Here is a 14,470-nt window from a genome sequence, read left to right as displayed (position 1 = left end):
GTGTGTGTGTGTGTGTGTGTGTGTGTGTGTGTGTGTGTGTGTGTGTGAGACAGTGTTTGTCTTTCTAGGTCTGGGTTACCTCACTCAATATGATCTTTTCTAGATTCAACCAGTTGCCTGCAAATTTCATGATTTAACTTTTCTTTAGAGCTCAATATTATTCACTATCCGTTCATCTGTTGAAGGTCATTCAGGTTGTGTCCATTTACTAGCTGTTGTGAATAGCGTAGCAGTGAACATTGTTGAGCAGGTATCTGTGAAGCAGGATGTTGAGTCCTTTGGGTCCAGGAGTGGTATAGGTAGGTCATATGGTAGATTTACTTTCAATATTGTGAGAATTCTCCATACTGATTTCCAAAGTGATGGCACCAATTTGAATTTCCACCAATAGCGAATGATGGTTCCTGTTTTTCCACGCCTCATCAGCATTGGTTGTCACTTGTTTTGTTGATCCAAGCCACTCTGACTTGGGGGTGGGGAATGAAGTCACAAAGTTGTTTTAATGTGAATTCCCCTGGCTGCTAAGGATGATGAACATACATTGAGGTATTCTTTAGCCATTTTTTTATTTCTTCTATGGAGGACTCTGTTTAGTTTTCTTAATAATTGGGTCACTTGTTTCCTTGACTCTGTTTTCTGGGTTCTTTGTAAGCTCTAGATATTAGTCCTCTATCGGAGTTGTAGCTGGCACATTCTCTCCCACTCTGTGTCTCTTCTTCATATGACTAGTTGCTTCCCTTAGCCGTAAGGAAGCTTTTTAGTTTTGTGAGGTCCCAGTTGTCATCTGCTGGCCTTAATCCCCGGGCAAATGGACATACTTACTCTGTGCATCACTCTGGATACTCAAAGCACTTTTGATGGCCTGTTAGGTTTAGCTTTTAGTATTACAAGTAAGTACACTCAGAACTACCAAGCGACTGTTACAGTTCACCGTTGCTAGAATTAGAACGCCTTGTGACATCTTACTGTCTTCTACTGCTATTTAGCTTTTTAATCTTTACTGTCTTTCAGAGACAGGAATTCCGTCTTTTTGTGCTTCTAGTGCTGGGCAACATCGTGGTCATTAGGCAGTGTATCTTTGACTATGAGAAACAAAACTGATCTTTACAATATTTGGGACAACTAATTTCTTCAGAGGGTCTTCTTCGCTCTGCCTGATCCCTGAAAAAGAGGCTATCAACGATGGCAAATACTCCAGAGCAGCGGCCCTCAACCTTCCTAGCGCTGTAGCACTTCAATAGAGTTCCTCATGTGGTAACCCCCAACCATAGAATAATTTTCATTGCTACCTCATAGCTGTAATTTTGTTACTGCTATGAATTATAATTTAAATATCTGATACGTGACCTCCAAAGGGGCTGTGACCCACAGGTTCAGACCCACTGCCCTGAAATCTGAATAAAACTTTCAGAGCATTCAAAAATGCCATCCTTCTCCATTATGTTAGAGTTCAAGTCTCTGGGCAATGACTTGTGCTCTATGATGAAGAGAAATGTTTCCTTTGATTGAGATTTCCAACTTGCAGACTGGCAGAGAGAGAGAGAGAAAACTGCTAATGTGTCATGGGATAAACAGCAGGTCTATTTGTGACTGTCAGGCTTTCTCCATCTGTTACCCTGACTGCCTTCCTTTAAAAACAAAACAAACAGACAGAGACAGACCTGCTGCAGTAAAGCAGCAGATCACCGTTTCTTTGGGGGATTATTAATTACTTCAAAGGAGCTGGTCCTGTCCACAGACAGACAGCTACTTCCCATGACAAAATGAGCGCGTTTCTAGGGGTTTCTTTAAATCTCAGGGTCACACTACAGATGTCCCTTTGCACAGAATCTTCTAAGCAGATATTTCCTTGTTCTGGCAAAAGCAGCAAGAGGAACAAACACAGGGCTCTGTAAACTCCTCACTGAAAGAGTGAGGTCTTAAAGCATTTTAAAAATGACATTCATTCCTGTGTGCAGCTAGAGTTAACTAGCTGGACACGTTACAGACAAAGGGATGCTCAACAGAGAACATTTAATGAGCCTGAACCCCCCTGGAGGAAACAGACCTCACTGCATTAAATACCAGAAAATGTAAAGCACTGGCCTTGCAAAGCTTCCTATCAGCTGTGCTGTGTCCCTCTCCCACTCAGATTCACACACTGAAATCCTAATTCCTGGGGTGGTGTGGGATTAAGGAGTAAAAATTTGGGGAGAGAAATAGATGATAAAGGCAGACTTTCTCTGGATGAGGTTGGTGTCCTTACAAAAGACACAGAGGGAGCTTCTTTACCCCTCTTCCCACGGGGGAAGAACTTACCCAAGACGGCAAGGTGCAAAACGGGTCCTTCTCAGACACTAAATCTGCTGCTACCTTGATCCCAGCCTCCAAAATTACGAGGCATAAAAATCCCCTTGTTTATAAATTATCTAGTCTCTGGTATTTTCTCATAGCCCAAGCTCACAATGCCATCAAAGGTATGCTTACTAACTTGAGGCACAGAAAGAGAGTCTAAACAAGAAAGTGTAAAAACTATATATTATAAATGTTATATTCGAAGGACTGTGAAGAAGCAGCAGCAGCAGCAAGAAGGATCTCTGGACCAAAGTAGCAAGCCATGCCTTGAGCCCCTACGCCCCCCTGTGCTGCTATGTGCAAAGGAAAGACCACCGAAGGGAATGCTGCCGTTTGATACTGGGCTCTGTGCAAACACGCACCTCCTGCTTTCCTAGTGTGCCTGGTTGACTCATCTTTCCACATAGCCCCCTGGTGAACGTTTGCGTCCTTTATACATCTCCATGTTGCCCTCTGCCAACTACCTAGGGCAACATCTAGCCAGAGGACAGTTTTTTAGATTTTATCGTCTTACATGACAGTTCCAATGTAGAAAGAAAATGCAATTCACATCTAATATTGGGGAGTAGATGGGGCCAACCATTGATAAGCTTACAGGTACCTGTTGTTTTGGATTCTGGGTGTTATACGGAAGTGTTTGATGAGTTGGGTCTACATCTGAGGCAGCTTGGGGAAACTGGGTGGGGTTTTGGATGGGCTTGGCACCTGAGCGCTTCTCCCAGCTGCAGTAACAGAACCATTTCCACATGGAGATGTGTATCTGTGGAATGGCGATGCACATGACAGGGGAGAGGTTGTGTGACCCCTGATGACTCAAAGTGGATTCAAATATTGCACCCATTGCTCCTCAGGAAGGTAGCTTGTCTGAGTTCCCCAAGCTCTAACTTTCTCATCTGTAAACATACCTGCTGGAAGTCTTTGTGCTTATACATGGGTGTGTTTATAAACATACACACAAGGGATACTACATTAGTTTGATTATTGACAGCAAAGGTGTTGAGTTTCTGTAAAAGAAGGATCACATGTGGTGTGAGTTTAAAAAACAAAACAAACAAACAAACAAAAAAAAACCACAACTATATCCAAATGGGATCTCTGACAGGATGAACAAAGCATCTCCTATTTCCTCAACCTCTGAATGTTACCTTGTGTGGCAAAAGATGTGGTTTTGGTAAGATGTGCCAGTGAGGTCATCCTGTGCTGGCTGGGTCAGTGCAGTCTTTTCTTCTCTTTCCCTCATTCTCTCTTTTTAAGATTTATTATTCACTATGTATACAATGTTCTGACTGCATGTACACCTGCACACCATAAGAGGGCACCAGATCTCATTATAGATGGTTGTGAGCCACCATGTGGTTGCTGTGAATTGAACTCAGAACCTCTGGAAGAGCAGACAGTGCTCTTAACCTCTGAGCCATCTCTCTGCAGTCTTTTAGTTAGCTGAGTAGTCACAGTGGCTCTCTCATTTTATTCTTCCTTCCCCAAGTTGATTTAGGTAATCTAGGATTTCCTGTGTTTCCATAGGAAATTTAGAATAAATTTAGAAATTTATTTTTATTGTTTTTTAAAATTGTGTGTGTGAGAGGAAGGGAGAGAGAGAAGAAAGAAGAGGGAGAGAGAAAGAGAGAGAGGAGGAAGAGAGGGAAAGAGATAGTGCACAGATGCCAACAGATGCCAGAGGTGATGAACTCCCCCAGAGCTGGAGTCACAGGCAGTTGTGAGCCAGCTGGCATGGTGCTGGGAACTGAACTCGGGTTCTCTGAGAGAGCACCCAGTGCTCCTAACCACAGAGCCATCTCTCCAGCCCCTCCACAGGAATTTCAGAAATGACTCCTGTATTCCTGTTCTTAAAAGCAGTTGAGATTTTGATTGCACCGTCTATAGATAAATGTGGTGGGTGGCATTGTAGCAACATTAAAGTCCCTGATTACAGTCAGTGTAGGCTTTTCCATTTGTCCAGGTCGGTAATTGCAGCAAGGCTCCATACATTTCACGATACAGACCTTGCATTTTGTCTGGTTTATCTCTGAGCACTTTATATTCTTAATGCTATTAAGCAACATTGCTTGCTGGAATTTCAATTTCCCACCGCTCACTGTTCGCATATAGAAATACGACCATTAACCTGCATGTGAATCTTTAATCCTGCAACTTTTTTATAATTATTTTTTGGTCCTCATCTTAAATACACATGCTCCAGCATTCCTTCCTTGGAATTTTGCTTCAATAAAACATAGATGAAGCCCAACAATCCACATTTTTAATGTAACCAGAGTTGAGACTCTGGTGCAGATTCTCTAAGGACATTAACTTGAGAAATACAAGAAAATTGTTAACTATGTGAACTGATAACAAAGCAGTTAGTTAGCCGCCAACAAGGAGAGCAACAGAACCAAAAAATCTGGGCCCAGGGGTCTTTTCTGAGACTGATACTCCACACATGGATGATTCATGGAGATAACTTAGAACCCCTGCACAGATGTAGCCCATGGCAGGTCAGTATCCAAGTGGGTTCCCTAGTAAGGGCAACAGGGACTGCCTCTGACTTGAACTCAGTGGTTGGCTCTTTGATCACCTCCACCTGAGGAGGGAGCAGCCTTACCAGGCTTCAGAGGAGGACACTGCAGCCAGTCCTGAGGAGACCTGACAGACTAGGGTCAGAAGGAATGAGTCTCTATCAGTGGACTGTGGGTGGGGCATGGGAGGAGAAGAGAGAGAGAGGGCAGGATTAGGAGGGGATGAGGGAGGGGGATACAGCTGGGATACAAAGTGAATAAACTGTAATTAATAAAAAAGTAAATTTTTTAAATGAAAAAATAGAAAAAAAGAAATAGAAACCATAATGAAGGGACAAAATATGTAAATATGAATTACATGAATCCTAAAAATAAATCAGTGGAAATTTAAAATTCAGTAGATGAGCACACCAAGAATAGATATAGCAAAAGAAACAATTAGCCATGTAGAAGAAAGAACTTAGGATAAGATACCCAGAGTAGGGTCCCGCAAGATATCTCGGTGAGTAAAAACAACTGCTGTCAAGACTGATGACCCAAGTTCGATTCCCTAGGACCCACATGGTGGAAGGAGAGAACTGACTCCAAGCAGTCCTCTGACCCCCACACGTGTGCTGTGCTGAATTCACACACACACAAGGAGACAAATGTAATAAACATGTATAAAACAGAATAAATCAAGGAGAGACAATGGGGTGAAAAGAGATTAATTCTGAAATAATTTTGAGAACTGAGAAGTAATTGGTGAGAATTTTCCAGAGCTGATAAAACTTGTATGTCTGAAGAAACCTATCAAGTACCAGATAGGGCTGGTGAAGGCAAAACCACCACAGTGGAACCACAGGTCGCCAAGGCACAAGGCAAGTCCTAATGTTAACTTGAAAGCAAAGAGAGATGCATATAGCAACTGATGTCTACCACCCCCTTTGTAAATGGGTGTGAAGCAGGAGCTGGTGAGGTGGCAGCAGTGAAGAGCACCGGCTGCTCTTGCAGAGGACCAGAGTTTGATTCCCAGCACCCACACTGGGCAGCTCACAACCACCTCTAACTCTAGCTTCAGGAAATCTGATGTCCTCTTATGGCCTCTGTGGGTACTCGTACACACGTACACACACGCGTGCGCATGCACACACACACTAAATCTTTAAAAAGTGTGAAGAGGAATCAGAATTCTATGCTCTTACTTCTATGAACATAAATACTTTCTAGGATTTGAATGTGAAATATCCTCCATAAACTTATGAGTCTGAACACTTGATCCCTGACTGTTGGAGTTATTTTTGGTGATTTTTAGAACCTTCAATGAACTTCCTGGCTGGAGGAAGTAATTCTTGGGGAGCAGGCCTTGGGGGTTCATAGCACAGCCCCACTTCCAGCTCAAGTATTTTGCTTCCTACACTGCTGAGCTGTAAGGAGTCTCAGCAATATGCTCTCACTGGCTTGGGCTCTGCTATACATTTGGTGCCACGATGGACTGCACTCTGTCAATCTGAGAGAGAAAATAAACTTAGTTTATTTTCCCTTAAGTTGCTTCTGTCAGGTATTTAGCAAAGAGATGAGAAAAACACAGCATCTCAAAAGCAAACGTAAACAAAAAGAAAGCCAGACAGGGAGGGAAATTTTCCCTCTACTTAACAAGTGTTTCTTAGTGACATGGGACCAGGGGATGGGGTTGCCAACTGGTTGAAGATGACAGCCAGCAATCATCAACAGCTCTCCAAAGGACACAGAATTGCATGGAACTTACAGGAATGATAATATGGAATTACTACACAAACAGAGCCCTTCCTTGGCAATTGAATCTTCTAATACATGACTAGCAAAATAAAGAGGACTGTCACGCAGATGGAAAAATTACATTCGGTTTACCCAAGATGAGAAATCTGTGGGGAGAATATGGAACGGCAAAGGAAACAATAGATGAATGCGACTCATAGGGTATTGTTTGGGGACCTCCTGGAGAGCAGCTGGCCCCCTGGAAGGAGGCCAAGCGCAGTGTCCCTGGGGAGCTGGAGGAGGGCCCACCACCTGTGGTGTGGGGGCCACCTGGCATGCCCCTAGCCATCCTGCCATACATTTCCTGCAGAGCCCCCAAGAAGTCTGGTGTCCTGCAGCAAGGAAGGTGATTTAAGCCAAGCCCAAACTCCTCACCCATCCTGCAGCCCTCCTGGGGAGTCATGAGAAGCCCACCTCTGCGTGCGGGGTGGGCACCCAGTCCCGCTGGAATGCAGTCACCCATTTGGGCAGAGTTTTGTTTCAATTGCTTGCTCCTTCACTGAACATTTGTTGAGCAGCCGTATGTTCTCAGTGTTTGCAGCACAGGCTCTGTAACAGCATGGTTCCCACACAGAAATTTCAACAAACAGGAAAGCGAAGCCATTTTGCTAGGGATGAATAAACAGATGATAAGATCATCCAGGAAATCAAGAAAATGATTTCCCAGAACACGGAAGATGATAGGTGTGGTGAAGAGGGGAGGCTAGCCCAGCCCTGGATTGGCTGCCCGCCCTGCTGCATATTCTTAGGCTAGCTGAGGGAGACGGCCTCACAGATTTGGGAGAACGGTGGGATCTGGGCAGCTGATGGGACTTTGGTGGTTGTGGATTCGTCATTCATCCTCCTGGTCTAAATAATCAGAGCACCCATACTCTACTGGATGGCCTATGCGGGGTGGGCAGCACAAGTCACTGATGGGTTATGAGGGAAGAAACTAAGGGATAGGCACCAGGGACATATATTCTTCTAGCGACAAGATCTATGTAAATAGTAGGCATAACTATGGTTATCAATAATGGGCTTATTAAAGAACTGGAAAAATTCATAGAAGGCCGAGGGGAAGGGTGGCAGAGTATTGATGGGCAGGGCAGGTGTGTCAGTATCTCCACACCCCAATAAACAGTATAAGGTCAGGGATAAAAACCATTAGGGTTTAACGTATGATTTAACGCTGTAAATAAAGCTTACAAGATCAGTGTAATTACAATGGCTGGCTTGGAGGGTGAGTGGGGGCTTGGCGTTGTCTGGAAAGGGGGCAAAGAAACTTTGCGTGGTGATGGGGGTTTTCTGTATCTTGATTTGGGTGGTGGTGATGCCACTACTTGGGTTTGTCAGAATTCATAGACAGGGTGAATTTTTACTGTGCTCAAATTATAATTCCATAAACCAGGGAAGGAAAGACAAAAGTAAATTAAATACATGTCTTTTAGATGGGGCCAAAAAGAATCATGTGAAGTTTGCAAATCAACAACACACAATATAGAGTTAGCAAAGGGTCCCCAGGAAACACTGAACATGCTTCTTGAAAGAATTACAGGAGAGAAAGGCTGCTCTTTGACTTTATAATTTTGCTGTCTACCTATTTTTCTTATTGGTATTAAAAATTAAGGTTTAAAAACAAAACAAACAAACAGAAGTTGGAGGTAGTGGCTCACGTCTGTGATCCCAGCATTAGGGAGGCTGAGGTCTGAGCTCTGAGAGTTTGAGGCCTGCCTGGACTACACAGTGAGTTTGAGCTTTGCTCAGGCTAACTGAGACTGTCCTGACAAACAACAAGGGAATCCATGGGTGGATAATAAAATACAGAGTAAATAAATAAAAATAAAACACAGAAGAATTTCCCTAGAAGGACAAAGAACTGCCTTGTCTCTTTTCCTCGGGTGCTCTCTGCAGCAAAGCGTTCGGTCTAGATCAAGTGTTACTGCTCTCTTGAGTCTTTCTCAAATACTTCTTCCTTCCTCCCTTGGCTTTCACGACCTTGAACTTTGTGAAGATCCAGGCTAGACCTTGCAATTATTTGTGCTTCAGCTGGGTGACTTGAAGCATCCCTTTGGGTCAGACCTGATGTTACTGACAGGACTCTGTGTCCTCTCTGCATCCTGGCGGAGTGGTCCTGGGGGGCCACCTGTTCCATAACTAAGATGCCATCTTCTGTGCTCTAAACTGTAAAAGCCAGTTTTCTCCACTTTAAAACAGGCAAGTATTTTGATGGGAGACATTCTGAGAGCACATAAGGTCCTTTTCTACTCTTCTTCTCCCCCATTACTCTTCACCTGAATCAGTTATTACTTTGAAGATTTGCCATGAGGCACACTTTAATGAAGCGGATTCAGAGACGCCTGATTGGACATAATTTGGCCATAATGGATCAGCAACATTATTTGCTTCTTGTTTGAATGTACTCACTGGGAGCTCTTCTTTGGCTTCTGTGTCATGCTGACACATCACTCTTTGGTTACTTCCTTCACTCAGACTCTAGAGAGGAAGTCACGGACACACCTGTTCTTTCCTGCCTCGGTCCTGGAAGTAGCTAGTTCCTTTGAGCCGTATTTTGTGGCCAAGCTTGGGGCTGACTGGTGTCCCCACTGCTGTTTGGATCTCAAAGTTTCCAGGACTTCTCAGTAGCAGCTGGAAAACGCACGTGTGTAGCCACAAACGCACACACAAACTTTCCATGCACCTTCACGAACCTCCCCCACCACACATACGTACCTAGGCTCTTTGAGACAGGGTTTCCCTGGCTGTGCTAAAACTCCATTTGTAGACCAGCCTGGCCTTGGACTGCCTGACTCTGCTTCCCAAGCGCTGGAGTCAGAGGTGTGTGCCCCGGTCTCCTGGCTTCATCTAAACATTCGAACCTACCACAAGTTCATACCTCGAGCTTCGACACGCCTCAAATTCCAGAGTTTATCTTTCTGTTATCTGCATAATAGGCCTCTTCCTAGAACAAAAGAAATAGCCGCTCCCATGGTCCGTAGTGTGCTTTCCTCTTAGGATCCGTCTCCTGGTCCTCCAGCCTGCCACACCACAGTCTCCCTGTGCTCCTTGCCTCCCCTCTCATTGTATGCAGAATGCATTTAACTTTGTTGAGATAGTAAAAATTAGGAGCTGGGCATAATAAAAGGAACAAACAGCATTGCAAGACGATGTCACAAGTAACAGTCTTCATGTTCTATGCACTGAGAAGAAATAGATCAACAGGGTTTTTTTTTCTATTTCCCGTACCAACAGTTTAACTGTAAAACATTTAAAAAAATTCATCTGATCTAGCCATGTGTGATGGCTCATAACTGTAATCTCAGTTCGCAGGAGCCTGAAGGAGAAGGATCACCTCAAGTTAGAAGCCAATTTAGGCTACATAGTGAGTTTTAGGCCAGCCTGGCCTCCAGAGTAAAACCCTGTCTCAAAACAAACAAACAAACAAACAAACAAACAAAAAACAACAACAAACACTAAAACCCAAAAACCAAACAGCAGCAACAACAATGAAAGCAAATCATTTCAGTCGTTTCATCTGTTCTATGAAATACTGAGCTCACAGTTTGACTCCGATGTCCTTCTATGGGTATCATATAGCAACAACGGCCTCAGTTCACGGTGTCCCACGTTCTTATACACACACACACACACACACACACACACACACACACACACACACGTACACCTACATGCATATGAACACACATACACAAATTCATGTATATATACATACATGTGCATATACATACATATGAACATACATGCACACATACATGCACACGTATGTTTCGAGCACTTGGTCACCTGGCAGCCACACAGTGTGAGCACACACCCGAAATGTCGCAGTAGACTGTCTGCTGATAGAGCTTGGCCTCCAGGGGGTTAAAGTACACAGTCATTTCAGCTGAGGAGTTGGGCCAGACATCGCCTTCCTGAAACATGAACGAGAAAGAAAGGTGTTTTGTTTTTGTTTTTTTTCAAATGACAATTTCATGAATTTTTTTTATTTCTTTGAGGAGTTCATGAAGTTCTGACATAGATGTGGTGAGCAACATGGTCAAGTAGATCAGCGTGTGCAACCCCTAAGCGGCTCCTTGGGTGTGTCACGAGAGCACCTCAGGTCTGCTCTTACCGAGTTTCCAATACACGTGTTATTAACGGCACGTGTCATACTGTGCACTGGCTCTCCAGGACTCACAGTTGTGTATTTGTGCTGCGTGACCAGCATCTCCCCATTTGCCCATCGTCACCCTCTGAGCCCTGGCCCCTGCCGTCCTACTCTTTGCTTCCACGGCGTCTCTTCTTTTTATAGCCTGCACACACATGAGAACATGCCATATGGCTCTGGCCTTTCTGGGTCTAGCCTGACTCACTTAGCAATACTGTTGCAAGTGCCAGGGGCCTTCCAACATTTGAAGGGTTTTGCATTACTGTGGGGCACACACCCTTGCAAATATTCACTGCCTGCCGCGGTGCGCCTGTGAAGGTCAGAAGACAACCTGTGGGGGCCTCTCCTTCCACCGCCTGGGTCCCAAGGATTAGGTTCAGGTTGGCAGGGTTGGCAGCAAGTGCCTTTACCCACTGAGCATCTTGCCAGAGCCCAACAAGGGTTTTAAGGCTGAACAATATTCCGCTATGTGTATATATTACATTTCTTGAGTCACCTGTGAAGGGCTCTGGCAGGCCTTGCCCTTCTCCCCCATTCCCTCTGCCTTGCTAAAAAACCATTAGATTACATTCCAAAAGCTAGCTACCATGGTCTGTTCCTTTATTTGGCCACTTCCTCCTCCTGAGGCTGACTATCAAGGCCCAGCTATCAAAGTATTAAAGCCCAGTAATCAAAAGCCCCTAATTAATATGCCTAATCAAAATTAAACACCTCATCCTAACACAGGTTTCCTCTTTTCCCTTCAAAAACTCCCATTTGCCTATGAGGCCACATTTGTCTCCTCAGTATCTAGAGGCAGTCATTTGTCCCTCCAGGGTAAATATCCCTGCCCCCTTTCCCCCTTTTCCCCTTTTCCCTTGTCCTCTGTCTCCCGGCTTTGTCTCTTGTTCCCTAACCTTTGTATCTTTGAGATAAATAGATCTTCTCTGGGCTGAGAACTTGGTCTTGGTGTGTGCTTTGCTGATATAGGACCTCTGCCCATGAATATTCAAGTTGTGCCACAGGTTGGCTATTTAAATCATGCTACAGAGAACATAGGACTGAGCCTGTGCAAATACAGAGTTCACTTCCTTTGGGTATGTAGCAAGAAGAGAGGGTCTTCTGGGTCACACAGTAGTTCTATCTTTAATTTCTTCAGAAACCTTGTACTGTTTTCTGTAATGGCTGTACCAATTTACATTTCTCACTAAACTCTACACAAAGGCTGAAATCCTGGAAACCCGAAGGAAACACTTTCCCGACCCACGAGATAACACTATTTTGCTCAGCAGATGTAGATGCGACACTGCTTGCTAGCTTATGAAGTTGCACAAATTTTGAACAAGGTTAAAAGATAATGTCAGTGAGTTTATGAATATAAAATGCATTAATGAGGAAACCAGGAAGGATAAGTTTATTTTTTTTCCTTCTTTGAAATGGAGTTTTACTGTGTAGTCAAGGCTGGCCTCAAACTCCTGATCCTCTGTCTCCATCTCCTATGTGCCGGGGTTGCAGCTGTGTGTTAGCATGCTTTGTGGGACAAGGCATCTGTAAGATACTGTGTGTTGAGCATCCGCTATCTGCTCCATGTGTACTCAGCCCTGGGATATCGGTGGAGGCAGGGTAGGCCCAAGACTGCAGGAAGTTTGGCCATTATCAGGATGATTGACATGACTATACATGGAAAAGGCGGCCCCTATAAAATTAAGATCCCGGGGGAGGTGGGGGAGGTGCAGAGAAAGGAGTACCTGGCTTCCTAGGCTGAGGTGCCACCTTCCTAACTTTTGAGTGACAACAAATAGAAAGACCTCTGCTCTACTCAGCCATAGCAACGGCCCAAGGGAGGACAGTGGCCAGACAGGAATGTTTCTGACCCAGTGGGCCGTCTCCCACTGTAATTCACACTACCCTAAAGCCATAGTAGGAAACCCAAGCTTTGCTACAGTGAAAGAATAACCCACCTACCAGATTTTACCCACCAGGAAAATTTTTGATTTATAATATTGTGCTGACCATATAATCTGGTGTCTCTTCACTAATTTCGCAAGCTGAAAGGGGTGCTAATTGCACCCCTTGATTCTAAGAGCTCCCCCAAGGCCTGGGAAAGCCATGTATTCAGTGAGAGCTCCCTAGATCTTTGTTGACTACGATTCATGTTACTTCTGTGCTACTTAAAAGGATAAGCTGAAAGGTTGACGAGGCAGGAGGAGGGACAAAAAAAAAAATGTACCTTTTCCTAAACGTTTTGTAAATAAGGCCAAATGAACACAAGTACTAAACATGTTCAGAAATCTAAACACAGCTCAATAGAAAACCAAGGCTAGACAACTTAATAAATAATCAGGCTGCAGTTTCAGGCAGTCCCCAAAGCGTACCAGAGCTGGTCTGGCTGGAAGGAAAAATACTCCTGGAATCGAGTCGAGAACAAATGGCTGACATCATCGCCTAGCAGAGGGAAGGTCCTCCACTCAACCCCACCCACCACCTGAAGAAAAGGCAACAGCAGGTAAGAGCGCAAAATGGAAAATGAGAGGCATTTTGATTTATTTATGAGAGCAGCTGGTCTGAGCTATGACCTTCTCAGGCAGTGTCTCTCTCTCTCCTGACTTCGAGGCGAGGGCTGGGCACCAAGGCTTCAAGAAGCAACAATGAGGCTACAAAGGTCATGAAATGGTTTTGCATCCCCAGGTAAGTCCAAGAGAAGAGAGGCAGGTACTCACTCCTCCATCTGTAGAGCCAGAGAAGAGGTGGCTCTTGGTAGGTGCTTGCTAATACCCACTGAGTCAGCTGTCTCTACTCTGCTTGTACCTCATGTAGTAACAGACACGGAGGTATTTCTGAAGCCTCTTTCTGTCCTTCTTGTTGCATTTGGGACCCTCAAAATCATACAGTTGTAATGCTTAGAGAGGCGCCTGGGATCCCACAGGAGACAGAGGAGTCCAAAGCACCCTCATGGACTTAAGCCATTTCACTGCAGAGTGTTGCAAGACCTTGAAACAAATCCTTGTTCCCTTTTGGTACATGGCAAATGCTGGTGGGGTCTAAAGGCGATGATGGAGTGTTAGGACCTAGAAAGGGCAGGCAGGCCAACAAATGTGGCTCAGCCATTCTGCTAACTGGTGCCTTGTCAGTGGGCATCCTTCCCAATGACTGAAGATGTGGGCTTCTTCTTGATCCATGTGTTACGTGTGAATCTGCAGGTGGGTTTGGACCCTGCCCTGACCAGGCATTGAGTAGACGAAGCTAACTTGCTCCAACACAAACCAGCCAAAGCACTCAAGGGACTTTCTGGATCCTGAGAGATCCAGGCCAGAACTAAATGTCAGTGAATCGTAAGAAGTTGTCCCCAAAGGATAACCTGGAAGTCAGATTATCTCAGAACATGTGAATAGAAGTCTATGGCTTGGGGTAATCCCAACCTTATGCATGGCCTCCAAGACACAGAGTCCAGGGTGTGTGCGCGCGCAGACAAAAGGGCAGCTCAGCCTGAGCCTCAACGTGCTCTTGAACCTGCCATGGTCAAGTAAGTCTGCCAGGTAGAAGTGGAGGGTTGGGCAGGGAGACACAACTGAAAGGAGAGATCTGGCCCTCCCCAGAGAAAGGGTCCTGGCACTCAGGTAAGATTGTGAAAGGGTCCTCTGGTGACAGGAGGCCAGCATAAAGAGCCGGTCCACAGAGTTGAGACTGAATGAGGCCCAGCGCTGCGGAGTTCTCACAC

The 14,470-nt window shown here is 44.9% G+C and overlaps 1 protein-coding gene across 1 annotated transcript in view; it reads right to left on the bottom strand.

Annotated features, from left to right (window-relative positions):
• The window catches only part of Hydin (HYDIN axonemal central pair apparatus protein), a 352,204-nt gene that overhangs the window by 228,939 nt on the left and 108,795 nt on the right, over window positions 1–14,470 (bottom strand). Inside the window, exon 10 of the mRNA XM_055621008.1 lies at window positions 10,438–10,537. Coding sequence (XP_055476983.1) covers window positions 10,438–10,537 — 100 coding nt within the window. The remainder of the gene's footprint in view (window positions 1–10,437; window positions 10,538–14,470) is intronic.

The sequence above is a fragment of the Psammomys obesus genome, unplaced genomic scaffold (assembly GCF_907164565.1).
Source record: "Psammomys obesus unplaced genomic scaffold, mPsaObe1.curated_primary_1811, whole genome shotgun sequence".
In the NCBI taxonomy this organism is placed as follows: domain Eukaryota; kingdom Metazoa; phylum Chordata; class Mammalia; order Rodentia; family Muridae; genus Psammomys; species Psammomys obesus.
The sequence above is the reverse complement of the archived record's forward strand: the minus strand, read 5'-3'. Positions and strand labels throughout refer to the sequence as shown.